The sequence below is a fragment of the Glycine soja genome, chromosome 11 (assembly GCF_004193775.1).
Source record: "Glycine soja cultivar W05 chromosome 11, ASM419377v2, whole genome shotgun sequence".
NCBI lineage: Eukaryota > Viridiplantae > Streptophyta > Magnoliopsida > Fabales > Fabaceae > Glycine > Glycine soja.
The window spans coordinates 41,266,694-41,293,489 of NC_041012.1; the positions used below are offsets into that span (position 1 = coordinate 41,266,694).

The following is a 26,796-nucleotide window of genomic DNA, read 5'->3' on the forward strand; positions in this document are numbered from 1 at the left end:
TTAATGGGATTCCCAGTGATGTGATATATTCAAATGGAATAGATGGAGGGAGAGTACGAAGATTGCAAAAATCTCACCCAAAGTGATGTAAGTACGCCAGAGATATCAGGATAATGCAAATTTGACAAATTCCCAATTTCATCATGGATCATTCCAGAAAAATTTGCATTGGATAGGTCAAGGTAATGTAACATATGGAGAGAACCTGTGAATTTTGGAATGGGGATTCCTTCAAAGTTATTGAAACGTAGGTCCAAGTGACTCAGATGTTTCAAGTCTGTCAATGAAGGATTTATCTCGCCGTCTATAATATTGCCCCATTTTGAAAGTGGTGTAAAATAAGTCAAAGTCATGAAGTGTTTGTAGGGTATTTCTTTACACGCTTTCTAACATTAAAATGCCATAACTAACATTAAACAAGCAACCCATGTAAACACTCTCATGAAAACATCCTCATTGAAATGGTCTAATGTGTTTGGAGTAAATGAAAAACCATTGGAGTATTGTATTGATTTTAATTAATACATAGTCGCAAATCTTAAGTACAGTTGAAAAACATTATCATTAATTAAAAACACTTAAATATAAGCCATTAACATTTTTATGTAAAGGCACACGGCCAAACATTTCATATATTTAATTTATTTAACTTATCCACTTAATTGCATACATATTTATATATAATTCTGATTTATTCACTCAAAATCAGACAAAGAGTTATATATATTCAAGGAAAAGGTGGCCTCAACTTCATCTCAGTCTCCTCGATGTCAATGACAAATCCTTTGCCATGTTGCTTCCAATAATCAGCCAAGGGGTTGATCATCTCTGGCTCAGGAATCTCCAATCTTGAGCTTTTCAGGCTCTTTGAGGAAAAATTGTACTTGGCATCCCTCTCAAGCACCAGTTCTGCCCTCACCAAACCAGGACTCGCTGCTTGTGGAGACATCATCAGGGCAGGTGCACCCATAGGAAGCCTATCCCCTGCATTTCCATTTTTCACAAATACTTTCCCTCTTGAGAACACATGTAATTCTGAATTTCAAGTAAATAAATTTAATACAGTTGTACGATAAACATATATATATATGAGGAAACATTTTTTTAAAAAAAATTAAATCTGAATCCTTAATGTATAATTATTCGGTCCAGATTTAATTATCATTATTTCACTCACTCTCATGCAAGAGATACATTCCTCTTAGTCTCATATGTCCTCTGGATGTATATATATATATATATATATATATAACAAATGTTGGATAAATCTTTTGCTACACGGGTTTAGCTCCAATAAATTTTAATTAAACGAGTGAGAGTGAGACACAGTTCAAGATACCTCTGTCAACCTGCCATGTACACCAGAATTTGCCGTAAGTTTGGGCAAGGTTTTCGAGCTCTGGCATGGCAACAACCTCAGGAACTCTAGGATTCACCAACAGGCCTGATTTAATCTGCAGCATCCAAATCATCCTTCAACACATTTTTCTTTAATAACTTCACAAAGAATTAAAAACACAAGCATGGCATAGATCATCACAGAATAATAATAATATATACGAAACCTCATAAGCATGAGAATGCCAAAGTTTCTGCTCCTCCGGAGGAAAGGCTTCAAAGACATCAGCAGGAACGATGTACTCCACCCCTATCACACACCCACAACACAACTAAAATAATATTTAGAAGCAAAACAATTGAGACTAGTGAAAGCAATTGAAACAGAAAGAGAGAAAAAAAGAAGACCGAGGAGACGAGCTTTGGATTCATCGGAATCATAGACAGCACATTGTATGAAGTTCTGGTGGAGTCTGGAGCAGTAGTGATGTGTCTCTATCTGGCGAGACATGTCATGGCTGTAGATAGCGAAGGAGCACACGTGCTGACTCATCTGCTTAATGGGGTCCAGCGACTGCACCATCATTGCACTCTTGTCGATCACGTGCTGACCAACACTCATCGGCTTCCCCGGAGTTGGATCCTGACCCTTCGCCGGCGTTGGGTCCGGTGACTTGTCGGTTGAAGCCATTGTTAATCGTTGCAAGATTGACTCAGTTATCTTCTCTGAAGCGTGTGAGTCATATATATAAGCCGAAGATGGAGAACGTGGGTTGAGGTTTTGGTTCCACGTAGACATGCATGGATGCTTACGTGGCTGATTGTAGAGAGACTGTGTTGTCATTTGGTAGGACTAGGTGTAAGTAGTTCGATCATAAACAACTAAGACATGCAGTAGAAGTCAACAGATTCAATCTGCTATTTTCCTCCAGAGGTCTGTTTAAGCTTTTGTGTGTGATTAAAGGAGGAGAGTGCCTATAAATAATGTTATTTTTATTAATTTATAATTTCACAACGTATACACTTGTATATCATTTTTTTTATCTTATAAATTACAGTATTTATTTTATCTCATATTTTTGTTTCTTCTTTTCTTATTATATAAAAAGTTATTATGAGGATTGTTATAAGAATAATTAATATTAGCCTTCTTTTTTTATTAAGAGAAGAAATATCTTAGATGAGATTTTTCAAATTGATAACATGATATATGATGCATATAATAAGACTAGTTAAAAAAATTACAAAAAATCTAGACCAGCCTTATTTAAAAGAAATCCCCTCTAATTAGTGTTCTTCTATTTCATTGGAGCTTGTCAAAGAGTCCTCTGTACAGCACAGAAATGTTAGATAAAAGAGTGACTTTTATTTATGACCTTAATGTATATTTTATAAGATATATAAACGGGTCTTTTTGATTATTTTTTTTGAAAAAAAATTGAGTCTTAAGGTTAATTAACATTTAATTTGCAGTAAATACTTGTTTGAGTGTTGTTAAACTATATTAATTATTTTGGATTAAGTAGTAGTATATTAATTTAATTCATGAAAAGATGCAAGGTATACTAAGATTTTTTTATGATTATGAATTTTTCCGTGTGGTATATGGGAACAATAATGCAGTTAGTCTCGTGTACCAAAAAACAGAAGCGTTTCTCATTCATATCATTTATAATTGTTATGGTGCCTAAAGGCAAAATAGGAAGGGTGAGCCATGAAAAGAAAAAGAAAAAAAGCAAAATAGGAATCAATGATGCCTAAAGGCATGGGAAAGATAATTTAGTACACATGGATTATGAATGTCTTTGTCTCTTTGAGACTATGTTCTCCAAATTAAATGAAGAAAATTAAGAAACGACCAGTTCTCTATTTTGTCTCTTTAGACTCTCTTTTTTCTTCCCCACATTCACTTCTTCGAATTGCCACCAGGTTGAGATCTGTACTTGTACCTCATTGAAACGATTAAATAGATAAAGAAGTTGATCAAGCTCACTATGGAAAGGAACAAGTAGAACAAATTGAGATGGTTTCTATTAATATTGTTCCCTGCTAACCAGCCACCACTACTAGTGATATGCTTGGTGGCTCCATTCACGCATTTTACCACTATGGTACTAGCAAAATACCCAAGTGCCATAGAGCTCCAAAGGAAGCAGGTTGATGTAGACTTAAGCCCTTTTGGTGCCTCTGAATAGAAAAACTGAAGCAGCCCCACATAGGTAAACATGTCAGCTATGCCAAATATGAAGTACTGAAAAGAAAGCCAAAATGTACTTATGGGCAATGGTGGCATAAGTATTGGCACCGCATCAAGCATGTTGTTGTCTCTGGCCACTCTTTTCCTTTTCACCTCTATAATTGAAGCCACAGCCATTGATATGCAAGAGAGTACTAGACCAACTCCTATGCGCTGCAAGTGTGTGACACCGGTTGGAATGCCGGTGATTTTGCGCATAACAGGCACAAAAATGAAATCATAGATGGGCATAATAATGATTAGGAAAGAAATTGGGATGATTGGGAGGGATGCGGGTGGGATGTGAAAATGCTTGGTGAAAGTGGTGTCCATGGTGTAGCCTTGTTGGATTGAAAAGGTTTGCAGCTGAGCTAGGCAAAGGGTCATTATAATTGTGCAGCAGAATATTGGGGTCATGCCAAGAACAATTTTGGCATTTTCTACTTGGGTGACCCTACAGAGTTTCCATGGGCTTGGTGGTTTCTCAGATTGCACACCTTGTTTTATTTGGATGGCTGCTCTGTCTAAGAACCTGTTAAAAAGGGAACTTCAGTTTAGAACTAAATACATTGGAATTCCAATGATATTTCATAAAATGATAGCAGAGTTACATTTTATATTTACAAAAGATCGACCTAAGACCTTTTAAACTATCCTTGTATCACTTTTACTACTGAGTTATGGACTTATGAGTTGTGATCCAGTGACATACAATTATGTGGGTGTTTAGTAACATGTTAGGGATCCACATTCAGTGTAAAATCGCGTTGAAGAAACACAAAAGCAATTATTTTTTACTTCAAGTATCCAAGATTGAGTGCAATTCAAATGGTTAATAAACACGCTGTGTGTTACTTAGACACAAGAGTGGAATTAAACCTTAAAGTGTCTCTATGAGGTAGGAACTCTATTTCCTCAGCAGCTTCCTTGTCCTGTTCAATCTCGTACAGTTCTATTGGATCTTCAGGAAGAGGAAGATTTCTATTGCGGATTGCAGCAACGTAGACCTGGAAAATGCATAGCAAAGACTAGAACAAACAGCTTGACCAAAGCAATATGATCCTCCAAAACCTTCCTACTTTAAACTTCAATTTACTTAATTCATTTCAAATTCAAATTGAAAATGTTGGGTGAATCTAGAGGTTTTGGACCTAGGGGTAAAGAATCGTGGTGGTGGAATGAAAATGTTCAGAGCAAAGTTAGAGTAAAAAATGAGTGTTTCAAGGAGTGGTCTAGGTGTAGAAATTCTGAAACTTGAGATAAGTATAAGATAGCTAGAAATGAAACCAAAAAGGCGGTGAGTGAGGCAAGAGCCCAAGCTTTTGACGGACTATACCAAGCTCTAGGAACCAGGGACGGAGAAAGATCTATATATAGGCTTGCTAAGGGTAGAGAGAGGAAGACTAGAGATTTGGATCAAGTAAAGTGTGTTAAGGATGAAGAAGGCAAAGTCTTAGTGCATGAAAAAGATATCAAGGAAAGGTGGAAGGCGTATTTCCACAACTTATTTAATGATGGATATGGATATGACTCTAGCAGTCTAGACACAAGAGAAGAGGACCAGAACTATAAGTACTATCGTCGGATTCAGAAACAGGAAGTAAAGGAAGCGTTGAAAAGAATGAGTAATGGTAAGGCGGTGGGGCCAGACAACATACCTATTGAAGTGTGGAAAACTCTTGGAGATAGAGGTCTTGAGTGGCTCACCGAACTCTTTAACGAAATTATGAGGTCAAAACGCATGCCGGAGGAATGGAGGAGAAGCACGTTAGTGCCAATCTATAAGAACAAGGGGGATATACAAAATTGTGCAAATTATAGGGGAATCAAGCTCATGAGTCATACCATGAAATTATGGGAAAGAGTGATCGAACGGAGATTAAGAAAGGAGACTCAAGTTACTGAGAATCAATTTGGTTTCATGCCGGGAAGGTCGACCATGGAAGCGATTTATTTATTACGGCGGGTGATGGAGCAATATCGCATGGCCCAACAAGACTTGCACTTGATTTTTATTGACTTGGAGAAAGCGTATGATAGAGTGCCTAGAGAGATTTTGTGGAAAGCTCTAGAGAAGAAAGGGGTTAGGGTTGCATATATTCGAGCTATCCAAGATATGTATGATAGGGTATCGACTAGTGTTAGGACACAGGGTGGAGAGTCAGACGATTTTCCCATCACAATTGGTTTACATCAAGGGTCAACCCTTAGCCCCTACCTTTTTACCTTAATTCTGAATGTCCTCACGGAACAAATCCAAGAGATAGCGCCGAGATGCATGCTTTTTGCAGATGACATAGTCCTCCTTGGAGAGTCGAGGGAGGAGTTGAATGAGAGGTTGGAAACTTGGAGACGAGCTCTAGAAACACATGGCTTTCGCCTAAGCAGAAGCAAATCGGAGTATATGGAATGTAAGTTCAACAAAAGAAGGAGGGTTTCTAACTCAGAGGTGAAAATAGGAGACCATATTATCCCTCAAGTCACACGGTTTAAATATCTTGGGTCTGTAATACAGGATGATGGGGAAATTGAAGGGGATGTGAATCATCGCATTCAAGCAGGATGGATGAAATGGAGAAAAGCATCGGGGGTGTTATGTGATGCAAAGGTACCGATCAAGCTAAAGGGAAAGTTTTATCGGACTGCGGTAAGACCGGCGATTTTGTACGGAACAGAATGTTGGGCGGTCAAGAGCCAACATGAGAATAAAGTAGGTGTAGCGGAGATGAGGATGTTGCGGTGGATGTGTGGTAAGACTCGACAGGATAAAATTTGAAACGAAGCTATTAGAGAGAGGGTTGGAGTAGCGCCTATTGTAAAGAAGATGGTGGAAAATAGACTTAGGTGGTTTGGGCATGTAGAGAGAAGACCGGTAGACTCTGTAGTGAGGAGAGTAGACCAGATGGAGAGAAGACAAACAATTCGAGACAGAGGAAGACCCAAAAAGACTATAAGAGAGGTTATCAAAAAGGATCTCGAAATTAATGGTTTGGATCGAAGTATGGTACTTGATAGAACATTATGGCGGAAGTTGATCCATGTAGCCGACCCCACCTAGTGGGATAAGGCGTTGTTGTTGTTGTTGTATTTCAAATTCAAATTGAAACACGTCCTGTTGTTCTTCCCGATTATAAAAATTAAAAAGATGTTGAATCCATCTAGAAGTTGTTTCCATTATAAGTCTGTATTATTCAAAGATTTTAATGGCACTAACACCATATTGAAATGTGATGTGAAGGGTAGGCCCAATATATAGAAAAGTGTGGACTGAGTTGTATCATAATCAAACATGGGAGATATATGGTCCAAAAGATTCGAACCAATAAATCTCAATCCCTCTGTGTTTACATACACTTTTGCTTGCTTTTAGTGCCTTGTCATGGTGATAAGAAATGGTTGTATAAGCACTAGAATTTATTTTATGAAAAAAACAGCCTATCGAGTATCGAGTATAAGCCCAAGAGCTTCTTATTGTTTTTATACGTAGTTGTGTTGAATATTCAGAATGAGAGTTTTTCGCATATAATAGTCTTATTTAGTTCGAATAAGATTGTCTCCACTAATGAATACACAAAAAGAATGTTTTTTATATTCAGAATAAACAACGGGTTTTATAAAGGCATATACCTGAATGATCTCAATGAAAGCATTTGTTCCTTGACCAACACGAAATCTATATAGTGGCAATCCAGCTGCAAAGAGAACAATACCTAAAAATATAGCAATGGTGCCAATACCAAAGCCCCAATCCCATCCCTTGTTGATTTGTATCCACACAATGAACGTTAAGCTGAATGCACCACCCAAGCAAATGGCCAACAAGAGGGTGTTGAAGAAGGTGGACATTAGCCTCGCTTCTCGAGGGTCCTTTTCATCAAACTGATCTGCACCATGTGATGGTAGTGCAGCTTTCACTCCTGCACTGCCAAAAGCCAACAGGTATAGCCCAATGAACAGAAGAGCTTCTTGGCCACCACTAGGTGTTTCACAGTGAGCAGTTATATCATAAATGTTGCAAAGGGGTGGCTTGAGGCTGGGATAGTGTGCTTGTGCTGTAAGCAATGCAAGTCCCTACAACATCATCAACCACTATGTTTGTTCAAATTTTCATAATAAAATTTCCAAACATACATTTTGAATATTATTCCATGTAAAATTTTGTATAAACATTTGATAAGATTTGATGTTATATCACATCATTCTATTCATCATTACGATGTGATCAGTAAGTAAATTTTTATTGAATGTTAGTGTAACACACTATTATTTTTAATTCATTTTGTAAAATATGAGTATAATTATTCTGATTAAAACACATAATATATTGTTGGTATAAGATTTTTATGTGTTAATTACGTAATAAGAAAGTATTTTAGAGATGATTTTTAAAATTATTATTTCAAAAGTTAACAATTTTATGATGCTGATAGATATAAAGTTAACTTGGTGGAAAAGAGAAAAAGAAAGGAAGAAGATGTGTTTTTTAAGTTTATTATTTTAAAAGTTAATAATCTTATAATAATTTAAAATTAAATGATAATTAAAAAATATTTACCCAGTTAGTTAGTGTATTTAAATTAGATTCTTTCTTTAATTACTCGTCAAAATAAAAACAAACAATTATTCTTGCCTATGACAATGTATTTATATTTATTTATTTTTTTGTCCTAGTACGATTAGGTTAATCCTTGAGCTAAAACTTAAAATAATTTGAAAGTTATTTTATTAAAATGACGTAATAAAAGATTAATCCTTATGCATAACTAATTTTCATTGGCTATTATATTTGGGTGATCTGCTCGATGGACTCGACTTAAACATCTATAGCCGAGAGCGTTATGATCCCCATTAAAATTGTCAATATTCTTTTCTGTAAGCAAACGATTGTCTATGTTTAAAAAAAATTATCATTCAAGGATATGTTATTTAAGGATTACTTAAAATTATATTATTAGAACAAAGTATGTATAAGTTGCTTAATTATAATGTAGTATTGTAAAACTCATTAATAGAACATAAATAGCTCAATGAATTACTTAAATTACATCCATTATAATTAATGTAATATTGTAAAACTCATTAATAGAATATAAATAACTCAAAAATGAATTACTTAAATTACATCCATTTTGATTCATTTCAGTATTAAAAATGTTATTTATGGCTGATTCAATAGGATGTACATGGGTCACTTAGATATGATTTTAGAGAAAATAAAGTTGAACCAATTAAAATCAAAGTTTAAGCTGGATTTTTTATTAAAAAAAAAAAATCCATAAATCACAAACGAGGACCTATGCAGTCGGTTTTGATTTGAGTGTTGTCGTGAATAGGACTAGTTGGATGTTGAACATAATTAGGAGGGAATTAGTTGAAGTTTGGAGCTTACCAAAAACTCGAATACCCCAGAAATTAAAACAGATCTGTATCTGCCAATCCATGTGTCAGCAAGAACAGCCACTGGAATGGCGAGTATGTAACCGGTTCCCATGTAGTTGGTGAGCATGTTAGCTGCATCTGGTATACTATAATGCATTATCCCACTGAAGTATGGCACCGAGTTCACAGCTAGTGAAAATGTTCCCAAATTCTCAAAACCAATCATAGCTGCATACAAATTCAAATTAGTAAATGCATCTCACTGCACCATTCACCATCAAAAAATCTGCTAAGAGAATCTTAATACAAAATCGAGTAGTACACAGTAAAAAAAAAAATGATACTTTCTGTATATATATGTTAGAAGTCATCATCAAAAGGTTGATGCCTTTTCTAGGAATCTTCAATTCAAGGGTATGGTGTCTCTGGATTAGTTTCCATGAATAAACAAATAACCCCCCAACTTCAAAACTATTAACTCCTGAAAGAAATATACAAGAGAATGTAGAAGAAAACATTTTTGTTGCTTTTGAGTTGTAAAATAACACAAACCACCTTAATTTTATTTTGGTTAGTGACCCTTCTTGACAATAAAAAGGAAAAATGTTCATAATCTAAGCAGTACCGGATTAATTAGTCAATGTCATTATTGTTGATCTTTACCTAGTATGAGCACAGAAGCAGACATCCCCCCATATTTGAATTTAAGAGCTTGTCTTCCTTTCCAATCCACTTTATTTTCATCAACCAGCTCAATCTCTGCTTCCTCTTTCACATCAACAACCTCAGACTTCTCCTGCATGATCAAAAATGAAAAAACATATAACGAGAGAGCCGAATGGATAGTAGTAAGTGTATGAAAAACAGAAAAAATAAATACCATGGCTATATATGCAGAGCACTTTTTAGTAGCCGATTCAAAAGAAAGAGCAGAACTGGCGAAATTACAATGGCAGTAGGGAAGACCAACTCTGTCTATATATACATTCAATTCTACTATTCGAGACTTATTACTCCAAATAAAACAAAACAAAAACTTTGTCAATGTATAAAAGTTAAATGAAAATATGCTACTTGACACCTATACACTTATTAGATAAATAAAGAAAAGAAAAAGATTTTTGGATACTTTTTAGATGTCTATATCATTTTTAGTTAACAAAAAAAAATAAGTGATTGATATGATTAGTGATAATAGATAATAAAGATATATGATTTTAAATGTGTCGTTGATTGTTACATTTCATTTAACAATGAAAAGTATTAGTAAGAGATATAAAAAATGATTTTTATATTCTTTTAGTAATCCTATTATGTTTTTTTATTTTTTACAATTTGAAGATATGTAGAAAAAGAGAAATACAGTATAACATAAGACGTGTGATAAAAGGCAGAAAAGGTTTAAAGAGAATATCCGAGAAATATGTTATAAAAGAAAATAACTCTTAAAAAAATATTTTAAGAAAATGTGATGAAAATGGATGGCTGATAAAGGGATTTATAGACAGAATCCTATGTATGCCTTTGGTTGATAGCAAAATGCTTTGGACAACATTCGCCGATTTTAGAAGCGGAAAATCCCAAGTGTATCTGTCAACAAAGAATCATAATGGCGGGTCGTCCTACGTTGTTATCTCCGAAAAATATCCAATATCGTATTATAGTTGAGAAATAACTCGCACATCCTAATACATAGTTTTAATGCTATGTCTATCTCGTTTAGATGGTTTCTAAAAATTTGTAGTGGAAATAATCCACAGCCTCTTTGGCATATGTCCATACATATATAATATAACTAGTAATCAGTAATTACCCAACCACACATCAAATAAGCATCTTCATTGTTACTCCGTTTCCTATGTGTTCATTTTTTTTTTATTCCTCCACAAGGTAAATCTGAGAGATGGATGCAGAAGGTCCAAGGGAGTATTAATTAGCATTTGAAGAGTTTTTCCACTTCGGTGAATATATGTTTACATTTTACAAACTAGTATTCGTAATATATGACTAGTATAATTAAAAGGTGTCTGACGTGTACCTCCATGCATCTCATCTGCTATTCTGAATGAAAGTACCAAAGTTTCTGATTGTAAAAAAACAAACCTAAACTGCATCAACGCCACACTTTATTCGCTTTGAATCTTAATGATGCCAACAAATTTTAATCTTTTTCTTTTTTTTAAATTCAAAATAACCAACATGAAAATCACTTTTTTCCGTAGCTAGAGTTTTGACTGACTTTTACATAATTTGCCCGCTGTTTTTAACGTACAATTCCATTCATTTATTTAAAACAAGAGATTGGAAAAGGACACAGTCTATTGTGATGCAATAACTTCTAGTGAGAAGCATAGCTACATTTTGAGATGAAAAATATACATCCTGTTTGGAGATCATTGAGATGTAACAATACTTAAAGCACAACTATAAATCCATTACTGTACTGTTATTATTGTCACAGAAAAGAGCATTGTGTTGCCACGTTTTTTTATAAAATCTAAGAGATGACAACTGATATAGACATGCCAAGCGCTCACGATAGACCATACTAATAGAATCAAACAAAGTTGCATGATTGGTGATTATTTTGTTTGGGGAAAGGAAGGGTGAGTGAAGAGCCTCACGTGTTGTTTCTACTACTATTTCAACTAGCTCACCAAATATCTCCAATCAATTAAAAATTTCAAATGTGAGCTATCTTCAAGCGAAATGGTATAGTATAAAAAAAGGTCATTATCTGTCTGTCTACTAAAGTCATTATATTCATTGTCCAGTAGATAAACAAAATTGAATTTAAAATTGTAGAAATGTAATCAACATCTAAATGACCATTAACTAAATAACTAAAGCAAAATCTACAACACAAAAAACTCCGAGATTCCCTGTGCAAAGAATGCTTGACTACTGTTTCTAATATGAAGGGGAAAAAATAACAAATAACAAATAGAGAAAAAGAAGAAGAATATCAATCAATAGTTAAGCAAAGAGTATTTTATCCGCAGCACAATTTTTCCTTTTTCAACTCCAAGCTTAGCCCCGGTAACCAACCAATGACCAGGAATATCTTGGGGGCCTTTGGACATTTCTGTCATGTCCACAATTTTTGCCAGTTTTCCAATGTGGATTGAACTATCTTCCTTTTTATCTTCGGAGGTTTTCTTCATCAATGATGATGAAGCACCATCTGGTCTCTGAGCAACAGGAGCGGAGGGATTGTGATCCCACACGGACCGCCGTATTGTACATCCCGGTACCTTAGAGAAAAGGAGCTTGAGGTGTAACACATTTTTGGCACCAAAGTCCCAAACACCAAGCTGGGCACCTGTGACAATGTGAACACCGGACAGGTCCCCAATGCTAGTTTCGGTGTACTCAATTGGTGCAGTGCTTACATGGGAGAAGTTCTTCCACTTGATTGGTTCAAACCAACGGCTGTCTTGCTCCTCGGGACCATGCCACTTGGGAGCACCTATGGCCATGTGTGTGTCCCAGTGAGGTTGAAGGTTCTTCGGGAGGGAGACTAAATGCTGCAAATGAATAGCAAGTCGATTCTGTTTGCTGCCCTCTAGGCTAAGCCTAAGTCCAGTGACAGGCTTGCGTCCAACTGTTACCTGCAACACCAAGTCATGGTGTTACTTGGCTAGGGAGGAAATTTCAAACATGCTTGTAGAGTTACAGGCTTACAAATGAAAATACATGATGTATTTTCAAAAACTCAAGAAACCACGAGTGATAATTGTGGAATCATGAACTTGCTCCACAAATTTTATAATCAAGTTATAATAAATGAAGGATTAATGCTTGACCTCTATCCAGATGGACACAAATAAGCCAGTTAGCAAACCAAAACATGTCCCTATCAAAGAGGACAACTTTTGGTTTCTTATTGCAACATGAATATCATAATCCATGTCATAAAGATTCAACAAAGTTTTACCTTTGTTGTTGATGACCTGAAAACAACCCTCGTCTTCTATCAAGACTTGGGACCAACTATTTAATTATTTTCAGCAATAACAACATAGGTAGAACTCTTGTTGAAATTCAAATAAACCTTGCATTTCTCACTTTTACAGGTTACCTGGCTTTGTTTTACTCTCTCAAAGTTAACAGTAAATTGACGGAGAAAGTATCTGAAACATCTTGATAGTTATCTTCAATTCAATCAAATAGGTGATATAATAATGATAGTTTTAGCACTCATTTTATGTTCTGGGTTGTGAATTGTCCTTTTTTATTTGGCATAATATGATGATGCCCTATTCAGTCAAGTAGAATATAGTAAAGATTACCTGATCTGGACTGACAAAAAGCTTAGGTCCCATCAAGCTGAACTGAAGAGACTGACAGACAGGTTCCTTTCTTTGTAGATTATTTTGCTCTGGTGCCCAAACTTGAGTTATTTGGAAATCCAAGAAATACTGTAGGTCTTCGATAGGTGGTTTGTCTGGTAAATATAACAGATAGGTAAATTCTAGGTTATATATTATATAAATCTACAGTATCAGTTGTCATACTTATCTAGAAGTCATCATGTCTAGGGTTAATGTCCCAGCTTTCTACCTCAATTTCCTTTAATTTTGGTAATTTCATAGTTAGTTTTCTGGCTCACCAAAAGGGCTTGCTTAGTGGAGTCTGCAGAGGGTAAATATACGCAACTTACCCCCACAAGCAGAGAGACTGTTTTCAGGATTTTAACCCATAACCTTCAAGTCACAAGGCAACAACCTTACCATTGCGCCAAGACTTGCCCTCAGTTTTCTGGTTCATTGAGCCTCAAAAAAAAAAAACTTCAAATTTATACTGTCACTAGGAACACCAGCATCTATGCACTCAAAAAAGTAAACTAACAGAAAAAACAGATATTCTTCAAATCTCCAACAAATCCCAGGGGCAGACATGTATACAGGCAAAAGAAGAAACCACCAAAAAATTATTGTGGTGTCAAGCTCTCTCTTCTTGCAGCTACATAGACACATAATCTGAATAGATTAATGCAATTTAAATCAAGAAAATTTGTTACAAAGTTAACTACAAAAAGTAAGAACACATAACAATGCACAGGGTCGTAAACCAAAGGAGTTACTACCTACACTCATTACATGTATCAAACAAATCATATCAATTCTTACAACTTTCACAAAATCCTTTCCATGCAAATCAGCATTTTCCATCCGAATATCACAAAATTGTCACCATGATCCTGTGCTGATTTGGGTAAGTGCATGTTTGATTAAAGTTTACAAACATAAGTTTGGGTTAAACTTGAGTTTACAAAGCATCCCAGGTCTTGCTTCTCTAAAACTGAATTTTCAGACAAAATTTTACTCTCAAACCTACTTTTGGAGATAACCAAACATGACCGAGACTAATTTTACTCCCAAACATACTTTTGGAGCACCTCCTACCAGAAATTCAAACATACCCTAAAATAATTTTCCAAGAAAGACAGATTTGAATGACTTTAATAAATATCTATAAGGAAGCAGACCACTATTAAGCACTGTATTCATCAAACTTTCCAAAAACCTTTTTCTTTTATTTATCTTATTTATTATTCTTTTACGTTTCTATTTGGGTTGAGTTTCGAAGTATTTTAATTTTATTTAGTTTATGCAGCTAAAAATTTATTGTTAAGAAAGTCTCATTGTAAATCCACAAGACTCAAACTGTTTTCAAAACCATCTTGACTGATATTGGAATTTATATTCTGAGAATGTTTATCACTCATGGGATGGAACTCATTTAGTTCATTAACCTTTAATAATTATCATAAGCAACAACAAAATTTAGATTCACAGCATTAAAATTGGATTAGAACTCACACTGCAGATATAGATCAATAGCACGAGCCAAATGTTTTATGCCAGGCACTCCTTCAAGAAGAGAAACAATGGGTGTAAAGTTCATGTTAATGACATCAGGTGCCAATTTTACAGTTTCCACCCATTTAGTATGACTTTGCTCAAGATCATCCCCTCCTCTCCTCCTAAATATGACAGTAACATCCTACAGCAACAAAATGAAAGGACTACTGAGATTTCAAGAATCTGTATTGAATCAGTGACTAAATTGTTTTCAATGAGATAGAGTGCAATAGCAACAAACAAATGAACAAGGCTAAACAAGAATAATATATTTTCATAAAATAAAGGAAGTTGCACAAATAATATGTAGTAGAAAAAGTTGTATGTTTACTAGTAATAGTGGGGTAAAGGCATTTGTTAATACTGACCTTCTCCTTATACTTTAAAGGACCAGGACCCGAAAAGTGTTTAACGTTGTGAAACCTATCATCTCCAATGTCCTTTACATAGGTCTCAATGTCTGAAGCAGACAAAGAAGATGATTGGTGCTGCCTGATGTACACTACGTCTCTTCCACCAACAGTTGCAGATGTAACAATATGGGTACCATAATTCTCAATAAAACTGAAAAGAAGAAAGTGAAGAAGTTTCCAATTAGAACTTGACTTTGTCCATCTCATCCAGCTAATGCAAATATAATTATTTCTTTATTAAAGATATAATTTAGTCCCTATACATGTCATAGATTCTCAATTTGGGCTCTATACCTAAAAACTTGTCAAATCGGTTCCTATACATGCAAACATTACCAATTTGGGCATTCCTAATTTGGTCCCTATACATTTAGCACATTCTTATTTGTTACATGGACCAAATTAAGAATGCACTACACGTATAAGGACCTAATTAAGAATACACTAGATGTATAGGGACCAAATTAAGAATGCATAAGGGACTTAAGAATGGAAGGGACCAAACCAGTAATGTTTACATGTATAATACTGATTTAATAAGTTTTTATGTATATCAAATTGAGAATTCATGAAACGTATAGGGACTAAATTATATGTTTAACTTATCTCTTTTTGGATTTTGAGTGGAAAGGGGGAAAGTTTTGGGACAAATCAACTTAAGTCAAACTATAAATATGCCTTGTGCAATCTTTACTGTCTAGTACAACTACGACAACAAAGATAAATTTCATTGTCTTCTACGACTTCATAACTATGGGGCAAAGGCACCACATTTGACACATGGCATAGTGAAATGTCCCATGTAGAAGTGCGCAGTTATCATTCATGTCAGTGTACTCCATATGGTATATGAAAATTGAAGTTGCAACCAGTAATTTAAAATCATGTCTTAGACAAGTCATCAGAAGACATATTAGATTCTAATATCACCCATCAATCTTAGCTTCACATGATTTCCATAAACGCCTAAGAGTAAAGGAATAAATACACATAAATATGTCATAACACTCAACAAGAGAATGAGAGATGTGTGAACAACATGCGGATTTTGTAAATTTTAGTTTTTTGTTTCGCAAAAATATATTAGTAACAGAAGTTGCTATGGACAAACATTAATAAATACTGAAATTACTTAACTCCAGGCAAAAAAACTTTGTTTATCTTCTCTTTAATAACAAAATTGAAGCTAGGAATCGTATACGTGTCAATTTTGAAGTAGAGTCTGTGTGTAAAGCATAAAACCTAACAATTACAAAATTTCTTCCATGTTCCTAGACTTCAAGCCAAAACCATTTTCTACAGAAAGAGCTAATTAAATACTCTCTCCAGTCCTTTATATAAGAAACAAATGAGTTCATCTTTTCATCCCAATTATTATAAGAAACATGGACCCACTTTCAGATACATTAATTGCTAATTCTCTTTAACACCCTTAATTTATTGTGAAATCTATTAATGAGATGTTCACTCATTCTTCATGCAAGTGGGTGCATTTGTTAGCCTATCAATATAATTCACATTAATTGGTGGAAAAAAATTATCTATTGAATTATGTGTAGTGTCATTAAATATTACCATTACTTAAATCATTTAAGGTTATCTTTTGAATAAAATTTAAATTTCTGACATTATTAATTAAAATTATTTATAGAAAACAGCAAAAGCATAGTGTACCTAGCCAAGGATGTTGGATCCCAAGAGTAAGGAACAGCATGCTTTACTTCATCAGTCAAGACCAAATTTAGTTTGTTTAGTTTAACTTCAACCAGAGGAATGAAATATCCAACCATGGCAAGGGATTTGGTGGCTGCTGCATCAGCCATCCAGCACCCAGTAAAATTGAACATGGAATTGAAGCTTCCCAGTGGAATATGTCCTGTTATGCCTGACCTCTCATTGAAATATTTCGCCATCTGAAAAATTCAGTCATCAAATAAGGTCACCAAAAACAACATTTGCAAAAACTTTGAAGAAAAACATAGAGAAAATTGCACTATTCCCATTCAAAATCATTTTTACAAGTCCAATTTTTTTGCTAACACCAGCACTATAACTATAGCCAAATAGTATATACTGGTAATCATCAATTCCATAACAAGATAAGAACAGAAATGGAGTAGGATACTCGAAGGAACTGTAGAATTACAAAACAGTGCACTTTTTTATATCGTAAGTGATCCATTATTCTGAAAGAAGCTAAATTTGCAATAATGCTCAAAGAAAATGTCTTGAAGTAGCTTCAACAAGATATAATACCAATCTCTCTCCACTACTTTATCATTCTCATATTTTTGAAGAATTCGCTGCATCACTCTTCAGAGTTCAGATTATTATCTATTTAAAAATAAATCCAAGTTTTATATCCTTTATAAAGAAATTGATCCTAAGCTCCAAACACGTCACTACTTCCTTTAGAGATGAGATACTTGTTTTAAAAAAATACTAACAATAAACAAACAATAACAAGTAGAAATTTTGCAGAAGTTACAAGATAAAATATATGTTCTGCATTCAGAGCTTAAGTCATGTAAAGTGTGCTTTAAGTGAACTCCCTGAATATGTTCTGCTTGACAAAAAAAACTAATTTGTGCCTTTTGTAGACATAAAAGAGTTCATTGGAACTATCCAATTCCTAGCAACTAATGATGCATTTACGCATTCCTAGCAAAACCACGGACGTGGCATATTAATCCAGAAGCCAAATGAAGCAAGGAACAGAATTCCCCCTATATTAAGTTAGCCAATGCAGTTAGAAAATACACAATCAAAGTCCAACACATTGAAATCACAAGCCAAACTCACCAGCAAATGAAAACCACAACAACATAATGAAACAAAAACAAATAAAAATGAAAATTTTTCCTGCCCCAGATACTTTTTCATCCATTTCCTTGTATTTCCTCAAAAAATCAAGCCAAGAAAAAAAATCTAGAAACAAAAGGGGTGGATGAAAAGGGAATGAAGAGAATCATCATCACCTCGTGGAAACTATACACAGGGGTCGTCTCTATACCATCCTTCCCAGGTGACCAATCAACATCCATAGAGACATTGGGAATAACGAGGTCATGCGAAAGAAGAAGGTTCTTGGTGTGATCCTCATCAACGTGAACAAGCCTTGAGCCAGGAGCACCCTTGCAGTATAGAAGCCTAATATCCGATGTGACATCAAAGCCACGACCCAGAGCTTGGATTGAGTTGCCAAGAGTGGCAGAGAGAGAATCTGAAGTTGGGTTTTCCATAAATTGACGAACAATAGCAATAGCAATAGCAATTGTTAAAGGTGCAGTTTTTTTTGGAAAGTGGTGCTACAGAGAAGAGAAGGTTGGACCTCGTTGTCGTTGGAGGGCTTCTACGCTGTTGTTCTCTTTCTTTCTCTTGTTCTCAAGTCTCAACTCAACAAAGGTAAGCTACTCCAGTTTGACTGTGACAACATCAACAATCAACAATAATAAATAATGTATTGTCTGAAAACGCGTTATTTTGCAATCTGTAGGGACCATTGTGTCCATACACATGCATCAGAGGAGGCTTTTCTTTTATTTTCTGTTTTTTTGTTTTTGTTTAATTAATTAATCTTTTTATGTGTGCAAACTTTTTATGTTTTAATCAATTTTTCGTTTTAGTTTTTGTGTTTTAAAAAAATTATATGTGCAACTTTTTATGTTTTAATTATATGTCTCTATGTTGTGAGTTGTGACGAATTTACACTTATCTACAAATTAACAGAAAGTTAAACATTAAAAAATTCATATGAAAACTAAAATGTAAAGTTTTTAAAAATAAAGATTAAACAAAAAGCTAATATGGATACAGGGGAAAATTCAATTATTTTTAATTTTTGTGAAGATTTGAAGCTGGACTGGGTTTTTTCTTTTTTTTATGTAAGTGCTTATGTTTTTTTTTTTTTTCTAAATTACGTTACAGGAGATAATATCGATTTCATCCATGATACCTCTACTAATTTGAGTAGGATTCCTTCCATAAAAAACATTTGTAGTTTATATTTTTATATTACATAAAGTTATTAATATTGGTTGAGCCTTGGAGAATTATTATAGGCGACAAATTATTTTTTATGTATAAATTTTCTCTTTTGACTATGTAACATAACTGTTTATCTTATTTGATATGTTACTTTTAATCTTAAAATGATTTATTTAGTAACTCTTTTGGTATCAGAATAACATAATAATATTATTTAATATAATATATTAATATTTTTTGTGATTATATTTCTGTACAAACTAGAAAAGTAATTACTTTGACCAGAGGATTTCAAAAGACTAATAAATACATCATCAACTTTTAATGCAATCCCTGTATTGGCATCAAAAGATTATTTTCACGTTGTGCACTAACTATATATAAAAAAAAATTAAAAAAAAACTTATATACGCTTTTATGATTTACAGTATTTTTCCATTGATATCTCCATTCCTGCGAGTTCCAAGATGCGTCGAATTGAGCCAGCGTACCTGCTTAGAGTTATGTAATAAAAAAATATGATTTAAATATGTTTTTTCTTATAATTTAGTGTTTTCTATTTTTAGTTTTTTAAAATAAATTAATAGTTATAAGTTGTTAATATAAAATAATTTTAAATTAACATCTAATCATAAATTATTATTAATGTGATTTTTATAATGTTATTATAAAAATTAACAAACATTTAATACATGATAGTGTTTGTAATTCAGCGATGTACAACTATTTTAATTTTGTTTTCCAAAAAAATTATTATAAGTTTTTAATTTTCCCAAACATTTTATTTTTTATCTTTTACCGTTAAAGCTCATTATAAAAAAATATCACATGTATGTTATAATGTAACAATGTAATCAAAGTCAACAATTCCACATCATCATAATGTCAAAAGAACTAAAATGAAATAAAAAAAAATACATGAAATTGAAATAAAATAAAATAAAATACAAGGGCTAAAAGTTAAATATGTGTGTTGGACTAAAAAAATAATATATTTTACACAAAATATTTAAGTCTTACAAATGTATAAATATAATTTAAAATTAATATAAAATAGAGATCTTAAATAACAAGAAAAAATCAATCAATAATATAATATATCACTTAATTATAATTTTTGTTTCCATTAAAAAAACTCATTTTTGTCTGATCAAATGTCTTACATGTTAACCCAAACTTTTATTAGAACTTATTAGTGAGGTTATCAATCAACAATGCATGAAAATAAAATTAAAAATGTCTTTCTATCATTATGTCATAAAAAAAACTATAGCTTTAGATACCTAACAAAAACAAAATTCATCACCTTTAACCTATTCATGAATTATGATGCTCAGAAATCAAGCAAATGAAATATCCATAACGTAATGAGAACAATCATGGTTATAGAATGTTGCATTAGTGTATATTGGTTCTACATGATGAACTTGCTAGTAACAACAACCCAATGTTTCTAGGTTATAACAATGACTTAAAAATAAGTTGGACTAGATTAGGCTTTGATAGACTTAAGTCTAACTTTGATTAAAAATACAAAGTTCAACTTTACAATTTTACTTGCTATAGGTATATTTTTTATAGGCATGACCTAACTTGCTTAAGAGTATGGCTTGACTTGCATCAACATGCCAACTCCAAATTTGTAAGTGGCATATGTCAACACAAATCATTTAGTAAACATCGATATTGATCATAGACTAAATATGGCTTCGTTAGGACATATGTATGTGAGTAATTGCCACTATGACATATGAGGATTGCAAAATTCTTAATCCCGTATGTATTGTTATGCCCAAATATCCTCAAGTCATATTTGAGCAACCTCTATTGGCCTCCCCACACTACTAGTCCCTAACTTGGTGCACACTCATAACAAAATGCAACTTAATGTTGATAAATGCATGATTTTACCATCGTATACATTGTGAGCATATAATTAATTCCACATCAATACTTGAACCTTTTAATGGAGAAACAACAACATTACATACGAGTCTTAAAACACCAAACTATGACCTAACAATGACCATCAAGAGTCCTAACAAGTCTACTATGTGATGTGTAACCCTCTAAGTTCTAAGCACATAAACACCTTAAAGTGACAAAACATAACTTTAAAATTTCAGTCTTAAATAGATCTAAAAATAATATTAAAAGCATCTAAATATAACCTTAAGGTGTGTACTTCCCTTTTCATTTACATCTATAGTGCATTTTGGGTCCATTTATGATTTGATATGATTTATAGTAAATTTTTAATTTAATGTGTTTAAGTTTTATATACTAAATTTTATATAAATATTTTTATCCAACAAAGCAGAGTTTCATTGAAATAAAAATGGTACAAGTTGTACTCTTCAAACAACAAAGTAGCCCTACAGGCGAGCCATCATCTACATATACCTTTAGACGTGCCACAAAATTTGGAGAATTGTTTTGCGCATCAATCAAATTGCTTTACACTCAACATATGATGGACAATTCTAATATTGTCCTTTCATAAAATTGATACGGATTGCGAATTTGTAAGTCTATTACGGCTTGTGAATCCATAAGTTTATTACGGATTGACAATCCGTATGTCATACGGATGGACAAATCTGTATATTATGAATTTCTTTACATATATAAATTTTTATAAAATCTATGATTTTTATTTAAAATTTATATATGTAAAAAAATACATTATTAGATCAAAATTAATTGTAATAAGGTCAAAAAATATATTATTAGATTTGTGTTAATAATGTATTTATATATATATATATATAAATTTGTATCAAACTTATGATTTTTATTTACAATTTATATATGTAAACAAATTAATTATTAGATCAAAATTAATTATCACAATGTAAATTTATATGTGTATTAAATATATATTAAAAATTATAGATTAATTATTTTATAACATAATTGATTTATTAATTTAGTTATTTAAAATATTTTACAATAAAACAATATTAAAATTTTCCATCTTATAGTTTAGGTGTACCAACAAGTGATGCACTGATGCGGAAAGTAATTTCCCATAATTTGATGCTCAACATTTTACATACTTTGGACCCAAAAAGTAACCACAAGGACGTCCCTACCTACTAAGTAAAAAATCCAATTCAACCTGGCATTCAACATTTCGAATTTTTATAGATTCTAAAATCTCAATAGAAAACCATCAACCTAGGCACAAAGCGGGATGGATGGACCATTCATAAAACAATGATATATATATATATATATATATATATATATATATATATATATATATATATATATATATATATATATATATCATCCTTAAGCATGTAGATTATTCTATCCGTGAAATTTGAGTACATTTTGCTATTCCTAAATATGTTGATTGACTTATTGATGAAAAATTATCTCTTAAATTACAATCAGTGTTATTAAATATAACAACTACTTAATTTGTTTGAGTAAAAACTAATTTTTTTTTTAAGGAAACAACTACTCAAATAATCTAATTTTATGATTATTAAAATAAATTTAAATTTATGATATTATTAATTAACATTAGTTAATTTAATTATTTATATTGATCTTGATAAATTTGTGGCATTATACAGTTGTAGTATATTTCAAATTAAATTAAATTATTTATTTAATTATTAACTTTAATATGATTCTTTCCCCACTTATAACCTAATATGGCTAAAGTACCCAATCAAATGAACCCCTTGGCCAAGAAGGAGTCGTATGGGCCAGGAGGGCAGAACTAATAATGGTGGTACCATGGTAGTGCGCAAGGGAATATGCATTTCCCTTTCCAACATCTTATCTATTTACCAGTGAAGTGAATCTTTTTTAGTGACGTATTACTATAAACTTAAGACTTTATTAATATTGCTCGTATAACTTTTTGTATTTTCTTGTAATATTATATTATCTATTATATTTATGTTTTTGTCTTTTTCTTTTTGCAATCACTCTAATCAAGACCTTTACCTTTTCAGTAAAATTTTCTATTCTCTTGAAGAAGGATAGGCTAGGTTAATTTGTTTTTAGGTTTCCATAGAATTTTTTTTATAAAAAAATCATGATTAGAATTGTCGATCTCTTTTCGCTAGGAAGTCTCTATTCACCCTTATAATTTATTAAACGAAATTACAAAAGATAAATTTATTATTTAATTAATTAAATCAAACGACTAGATTATTGTAATTCTTTTCACAATTGAAAACGATCTTATTTTTGGTCAATAAGAAAAAGATGATCTTAATTTCGAAACGAAATAGGATTTCATGTAGTTTCTCTCTCATTCTAACACTTTATAAAAATTACAAATAAAATAATATTTTTATATTTTAACCTTATTTTAATTTATTTATTTATAAAAAATTATCACAATTTGGCCTTTTTTTTAACTTGATCCTTTTTACTAATTTATCAATTTTAACATTATTTAAAACTATCATAATTAATATAAAAAACTCACAATTGACAAAAAAATATTATAATATCTGATAATTAAATATTTATACTATTCCATTTCATTTTATAATTAAATTTATTAACATTATACTTAGTTTATAAATAAATTAATTTTATAATTAATTATTCTGACGATAAAGAAAAAAAGGTACTCGTAAGAAATAGTAATATGAAAAAAGTAAATCTATATTTATAGTAACCCTCTCTAATTTCTTTTTTAAATTGAGAATGTAACAATTTTATTTATTTTTTGTGTGTGAAAGGAGGAAAAAGAATGTAACAATTCACTATGTATTGAAATCACAAATTCCAAAATTTAGAAATTTGGAAAAATATGTCTCTTCAATGAGCCAGTAACAATTAACAAGAAGTCTAGATAACTTTCTTCCCACTTTACTATGGATTAATCAAGGACCTCCCTTCCTCGTAAATTACCAAATCAACGTCTCCAATTTTCTCCATGGTTCTTTCCACTCACATTCCCCTCAAGTACGGGAAAAAGTGTTTCTCCTACGCCCTGTTTCTTTTCCACGCCTTTAAATAGACACAGAGTGAGTGTCTCACTTCTCATTCATCAACCACATACACATTTGCACTACCCACTTTTCCTCTGTTTATTCTACTCCCCTTTTTTTCTCTCAAGTTCTAAGTTGTTCTCCCATGGCACCCGGAAATGTCAAAGCTATAGGCATTGACTTGGGAACAACCTATAGCTGCGTGGCAGTGTGGCAACACAACCACGTCGAGGTCATTCCCAATGACCAAGGCAACCGCACAACCCCTTCCTACGTTGCCTTCACCGACACTCAAAGGTTGTTGGGTGACGCTGCCATCAACCAGCGATCCATGAACCCACAAAACACCGTCTTTGACGCCAAACGTTTGATAGGTCGCAGATTCTCCGACCAATCCGTCCAGCAAGACATGAAGCTCTGGCCTTTTAAGGTTGTCCCTGGAAACAGAGACAAGCCCATGATTTCTGTCACATACAAAGACGAAGAGAAACTCCTTGCAGCCGAAGAGATATCTTCCATGGTGCTGTTTAAGATGAAGGAGGTTGCTGAAGCCCATTTGGGTCATTTCATAAAAGATGCGGTGATCACTGTCCCTGCTTACTTCAGCAACGCGCAGAGACAAGCCACCAAGGATGCCGGGAAAATCGCGGGTTTGAACGTGTTGAGGATCATCAACGAGCCAACCGCAGCTGCTATTGCTTATGGTTTGAACAAGAAAGGGTGGAGAGAAGGTGAGCAGAACGTGCTTGTGTTTGACCTCGGTGGTGGTACTTTTGATGTTTCATTGGTTACAATTGATGAAGGAATGTTTAAGGTTAAGGCCACGGTGGGAGATACCCATTTGGGAGGTGTTGACTTTGATAACAAAATGGTTGACTATCTTGTGAGTATTTTCAAGAGGAGGTACAAGAAGGACATTGGTGAAAATCCCAAAGCTCTTGGAAGGTTGAGGTCAGCGTGTGAGAAAGCTAAGAGGATACTCTCTTCAAGTTCTCAAACCACTATTGAGCTTGATTCTTTATGTGGGGGGGTTGATTTACATGCAAATTTTTCAAGGGCCTTGTTCGAGGAATTGAACAAGGACTTGTTCATGAAGTGTATGGAGACGGTGGAGAAGTGCCTCAAGGAGGCAAGGATTGCTAAAAGTCAAGTTCATGAGTTTGTTCTTGTAGGAGGGTCTACTAGAATTCCAAAGGTGCAGCAACTTTTGAAGGACATGTTCAGTGTTAATGGTAACAAGGAGCTTTGCAAAAGCATCAACCCTGATGAGGCCGTGGCGTATGGTGCGGCGGTTCAGGCGGCGATTTTGAGTGGCGAAGGAGACAAGAAGGTGGAGGATTTGTTGCTGCTGGATGTGATGCCGCTTAGTCTTGGAATTGAGACTGATGGTGGTGAGATGTCAGTGTTGATTCCCAAGAACACCATGATCCCCACCAAGAGGGAGAGTGTTTTCTCCACGTTTTCTGATAATCAAACAAGCGTTTTGATCAAAGTTTTCGAAGGGGAGCGAGCGAAGACAGAGGATAACTTCCTTCTTGGGAAGTTTGAGCTTTCTGGTTTCACTCCATCGCCAAGGGGAGTTCCACAGATCAATGTTGGGTTTGATGTTGATGTTGATGGCATTGTGGAAGTCACTGCTAGAGATAGGAGCACGGGGCTGAAGAAGAAGATCACGATCAGCAACAAGCATGGGAGGTTGAGTCCTGAAGAGATGAGGAGAATGGTGAGAGATGCAGTGAGGTATAAGGCAGAGGATGAGGAGGTGAGGAACAAGGTGAGGATAAAAAACTTGCTTGAGAATTATGCTTTTGAAATGAGGGACAGAGTGAAGAACCTTGAGAAGGTTGTGGAGGAGACCATAGAATGGCTTGACAGAAACCAATTGGCTGAAACTGATGAGTTTGAGTACAAGAGGCAGGAGTTGGAAGAAAAGGTTTTGAAGTTTATGTAATGGTAATTCTTGGTAGAACAAGTTTAATGTTGAGTTGAGTCCGAAGCAATGTAAAATAGTTCCAGCTTCGTTACTCAATCTAGCAGTCTGAGTGTTATGACTGGTTTATGCTTATGCCTAAAATCAGTAAAATGTGAAAGTGCCTTGTATGGATGCAAGGAATGTTGTGTTTATTAATTATTACAGTACCTTTGTGATATGATGGTGCTTATGGAATGGACTACTCATATTTCATAAATCATAATCCATTACTGATTAGTTTTCTATGGACCACCAAGCTTCGTAAATTAAGATAACAGGGTTTTTCACTTTTTTGTTGAGCATTGGTTCCATATTTGGTCAAGGCATGTGATGTTGCTAAGCTAGGTTGTACTATTTTGCATGGCATAATTGGATTAGTAGTTAAGAAAATTTAAAAGTAATTATGGTTTCACACTCCAAAGAGGAGAGTTTTAGTTACACTCATTACTCATTTGTACAGAAAATGTGATAAAAAAAAAAAAAAGAGAATCAAAACTTTAGATAGAGATAGATGGGGGTGTGAAATAATAGGATTCTAAAATTTATTTTGTCTAAATATATTTGTTTTACTAGGCAGAACAGGAAAACCTAAGGTTCTGCTTAATCAAATAATCTATAACCCAAAATTAGCACCTAA

General features: G+C 33.5%; 4 protein-coding genes across 4 annotated transcripts; 1 reads left to right on the forward strand and 3 right to left on the reverse strand.

Annotated features, from left to right (window-relative positions):
• Positions 1–538: 538 nt before the first annotated feature.
• On the reverse strand, positions 539–2,066 carry LOC114375287 (oil body-associated protein 2B). Its single transcript, XM_028333066.1, has 4 exons — positions 1,747–2,066; positions 1,566–1,648; positions 1,340–1,454; positions 539–984 (listed from the first exon to the last, which is right to left on the reverse strand). The coding sequence occupies exons 1-4, from the start codon at positions 2,027–2,029 to the stop codon at positions 728–730; spliced, it is 738 nt and encodes a 245-aa protein (XP_028188867.1). The 5' UTR covers positions 2,030–2,066; the 3' UTR covers positions 539–727.
• Positions 2,067–3,080: 1,014 nt separating this feature from the next.
• Positions 3,081–9,951, reverse strand: LOC114375862 (protein NRT1/ PTR FAMILY 4.6-like). The gene is made up of 6 exons (XM_028333728.1): positions 9,834–9,951; positions 9,617–9,749; positions 8,964–9,181; positions 7,202–7,645; positions 4,454–4,581; positions 3,081–4,106 (listed from the first exon to the last, which is right to left on the reverse strand). Exons 1-6 carry the CDS (start codon positions 9,834–9,836, stop codon positions 3,245–3,247), a joined length of 1,788 nt encoding a protein of 595 aa, XP_028189529.1. The 5' UTR covers positions 9,837–9,951; the 3' UTR covers positions 3,081–3,244.
• Positions 9,952–11,668: 1,717 nt separating this feature from the next.
• LOC114376815 (MACPF domain-containing protein CAD1-like) lies at positions 11,669–18,657 on the reverse strand. Its single transcript, XM_028335101.1, has 6 exons — positions 18,212–18,657; positions 16,908–17,146; positions 15,189–15,384; positions 14,779–14,962; positions 13,246–13,400; positions 11,669–12,564 (listed from the first exon to the last, which is right to left on the reverse strand). Exons 1-6 carry the CDS (start codon positions 18,473–18,475, stop codon positions 11,923–11,925), a joined length of 1,680 nt encoding a protein of 559 aa, XP_028190902.1. The 5' UTR covers positions 18,476–18,657; the 3' UTR covers positions 11,669–11,922.
• A 5,564-nt stretch (positions 18,658–24,221) lies between these two features.
• On the forward strand, positions 24,222–26,411 carry LOC114376293 (heat shock 70 kDa protein-like). The gene has a single exon (XM_028334349.1). The coding sequence runs from the start codon at positions 24,333–24,335 to the stop codon at positions 26,136–26,138; it is 1,806 nt and encodes a 601-aa protein (XP_028190150.1). The 5' UTR covers positions 24,222–24,332; the 3' UTR covers positions 26,139–26,411.
• The last annotated feature ends 385 nt before the right edge of the window (positions 26,412–26,796 follow it).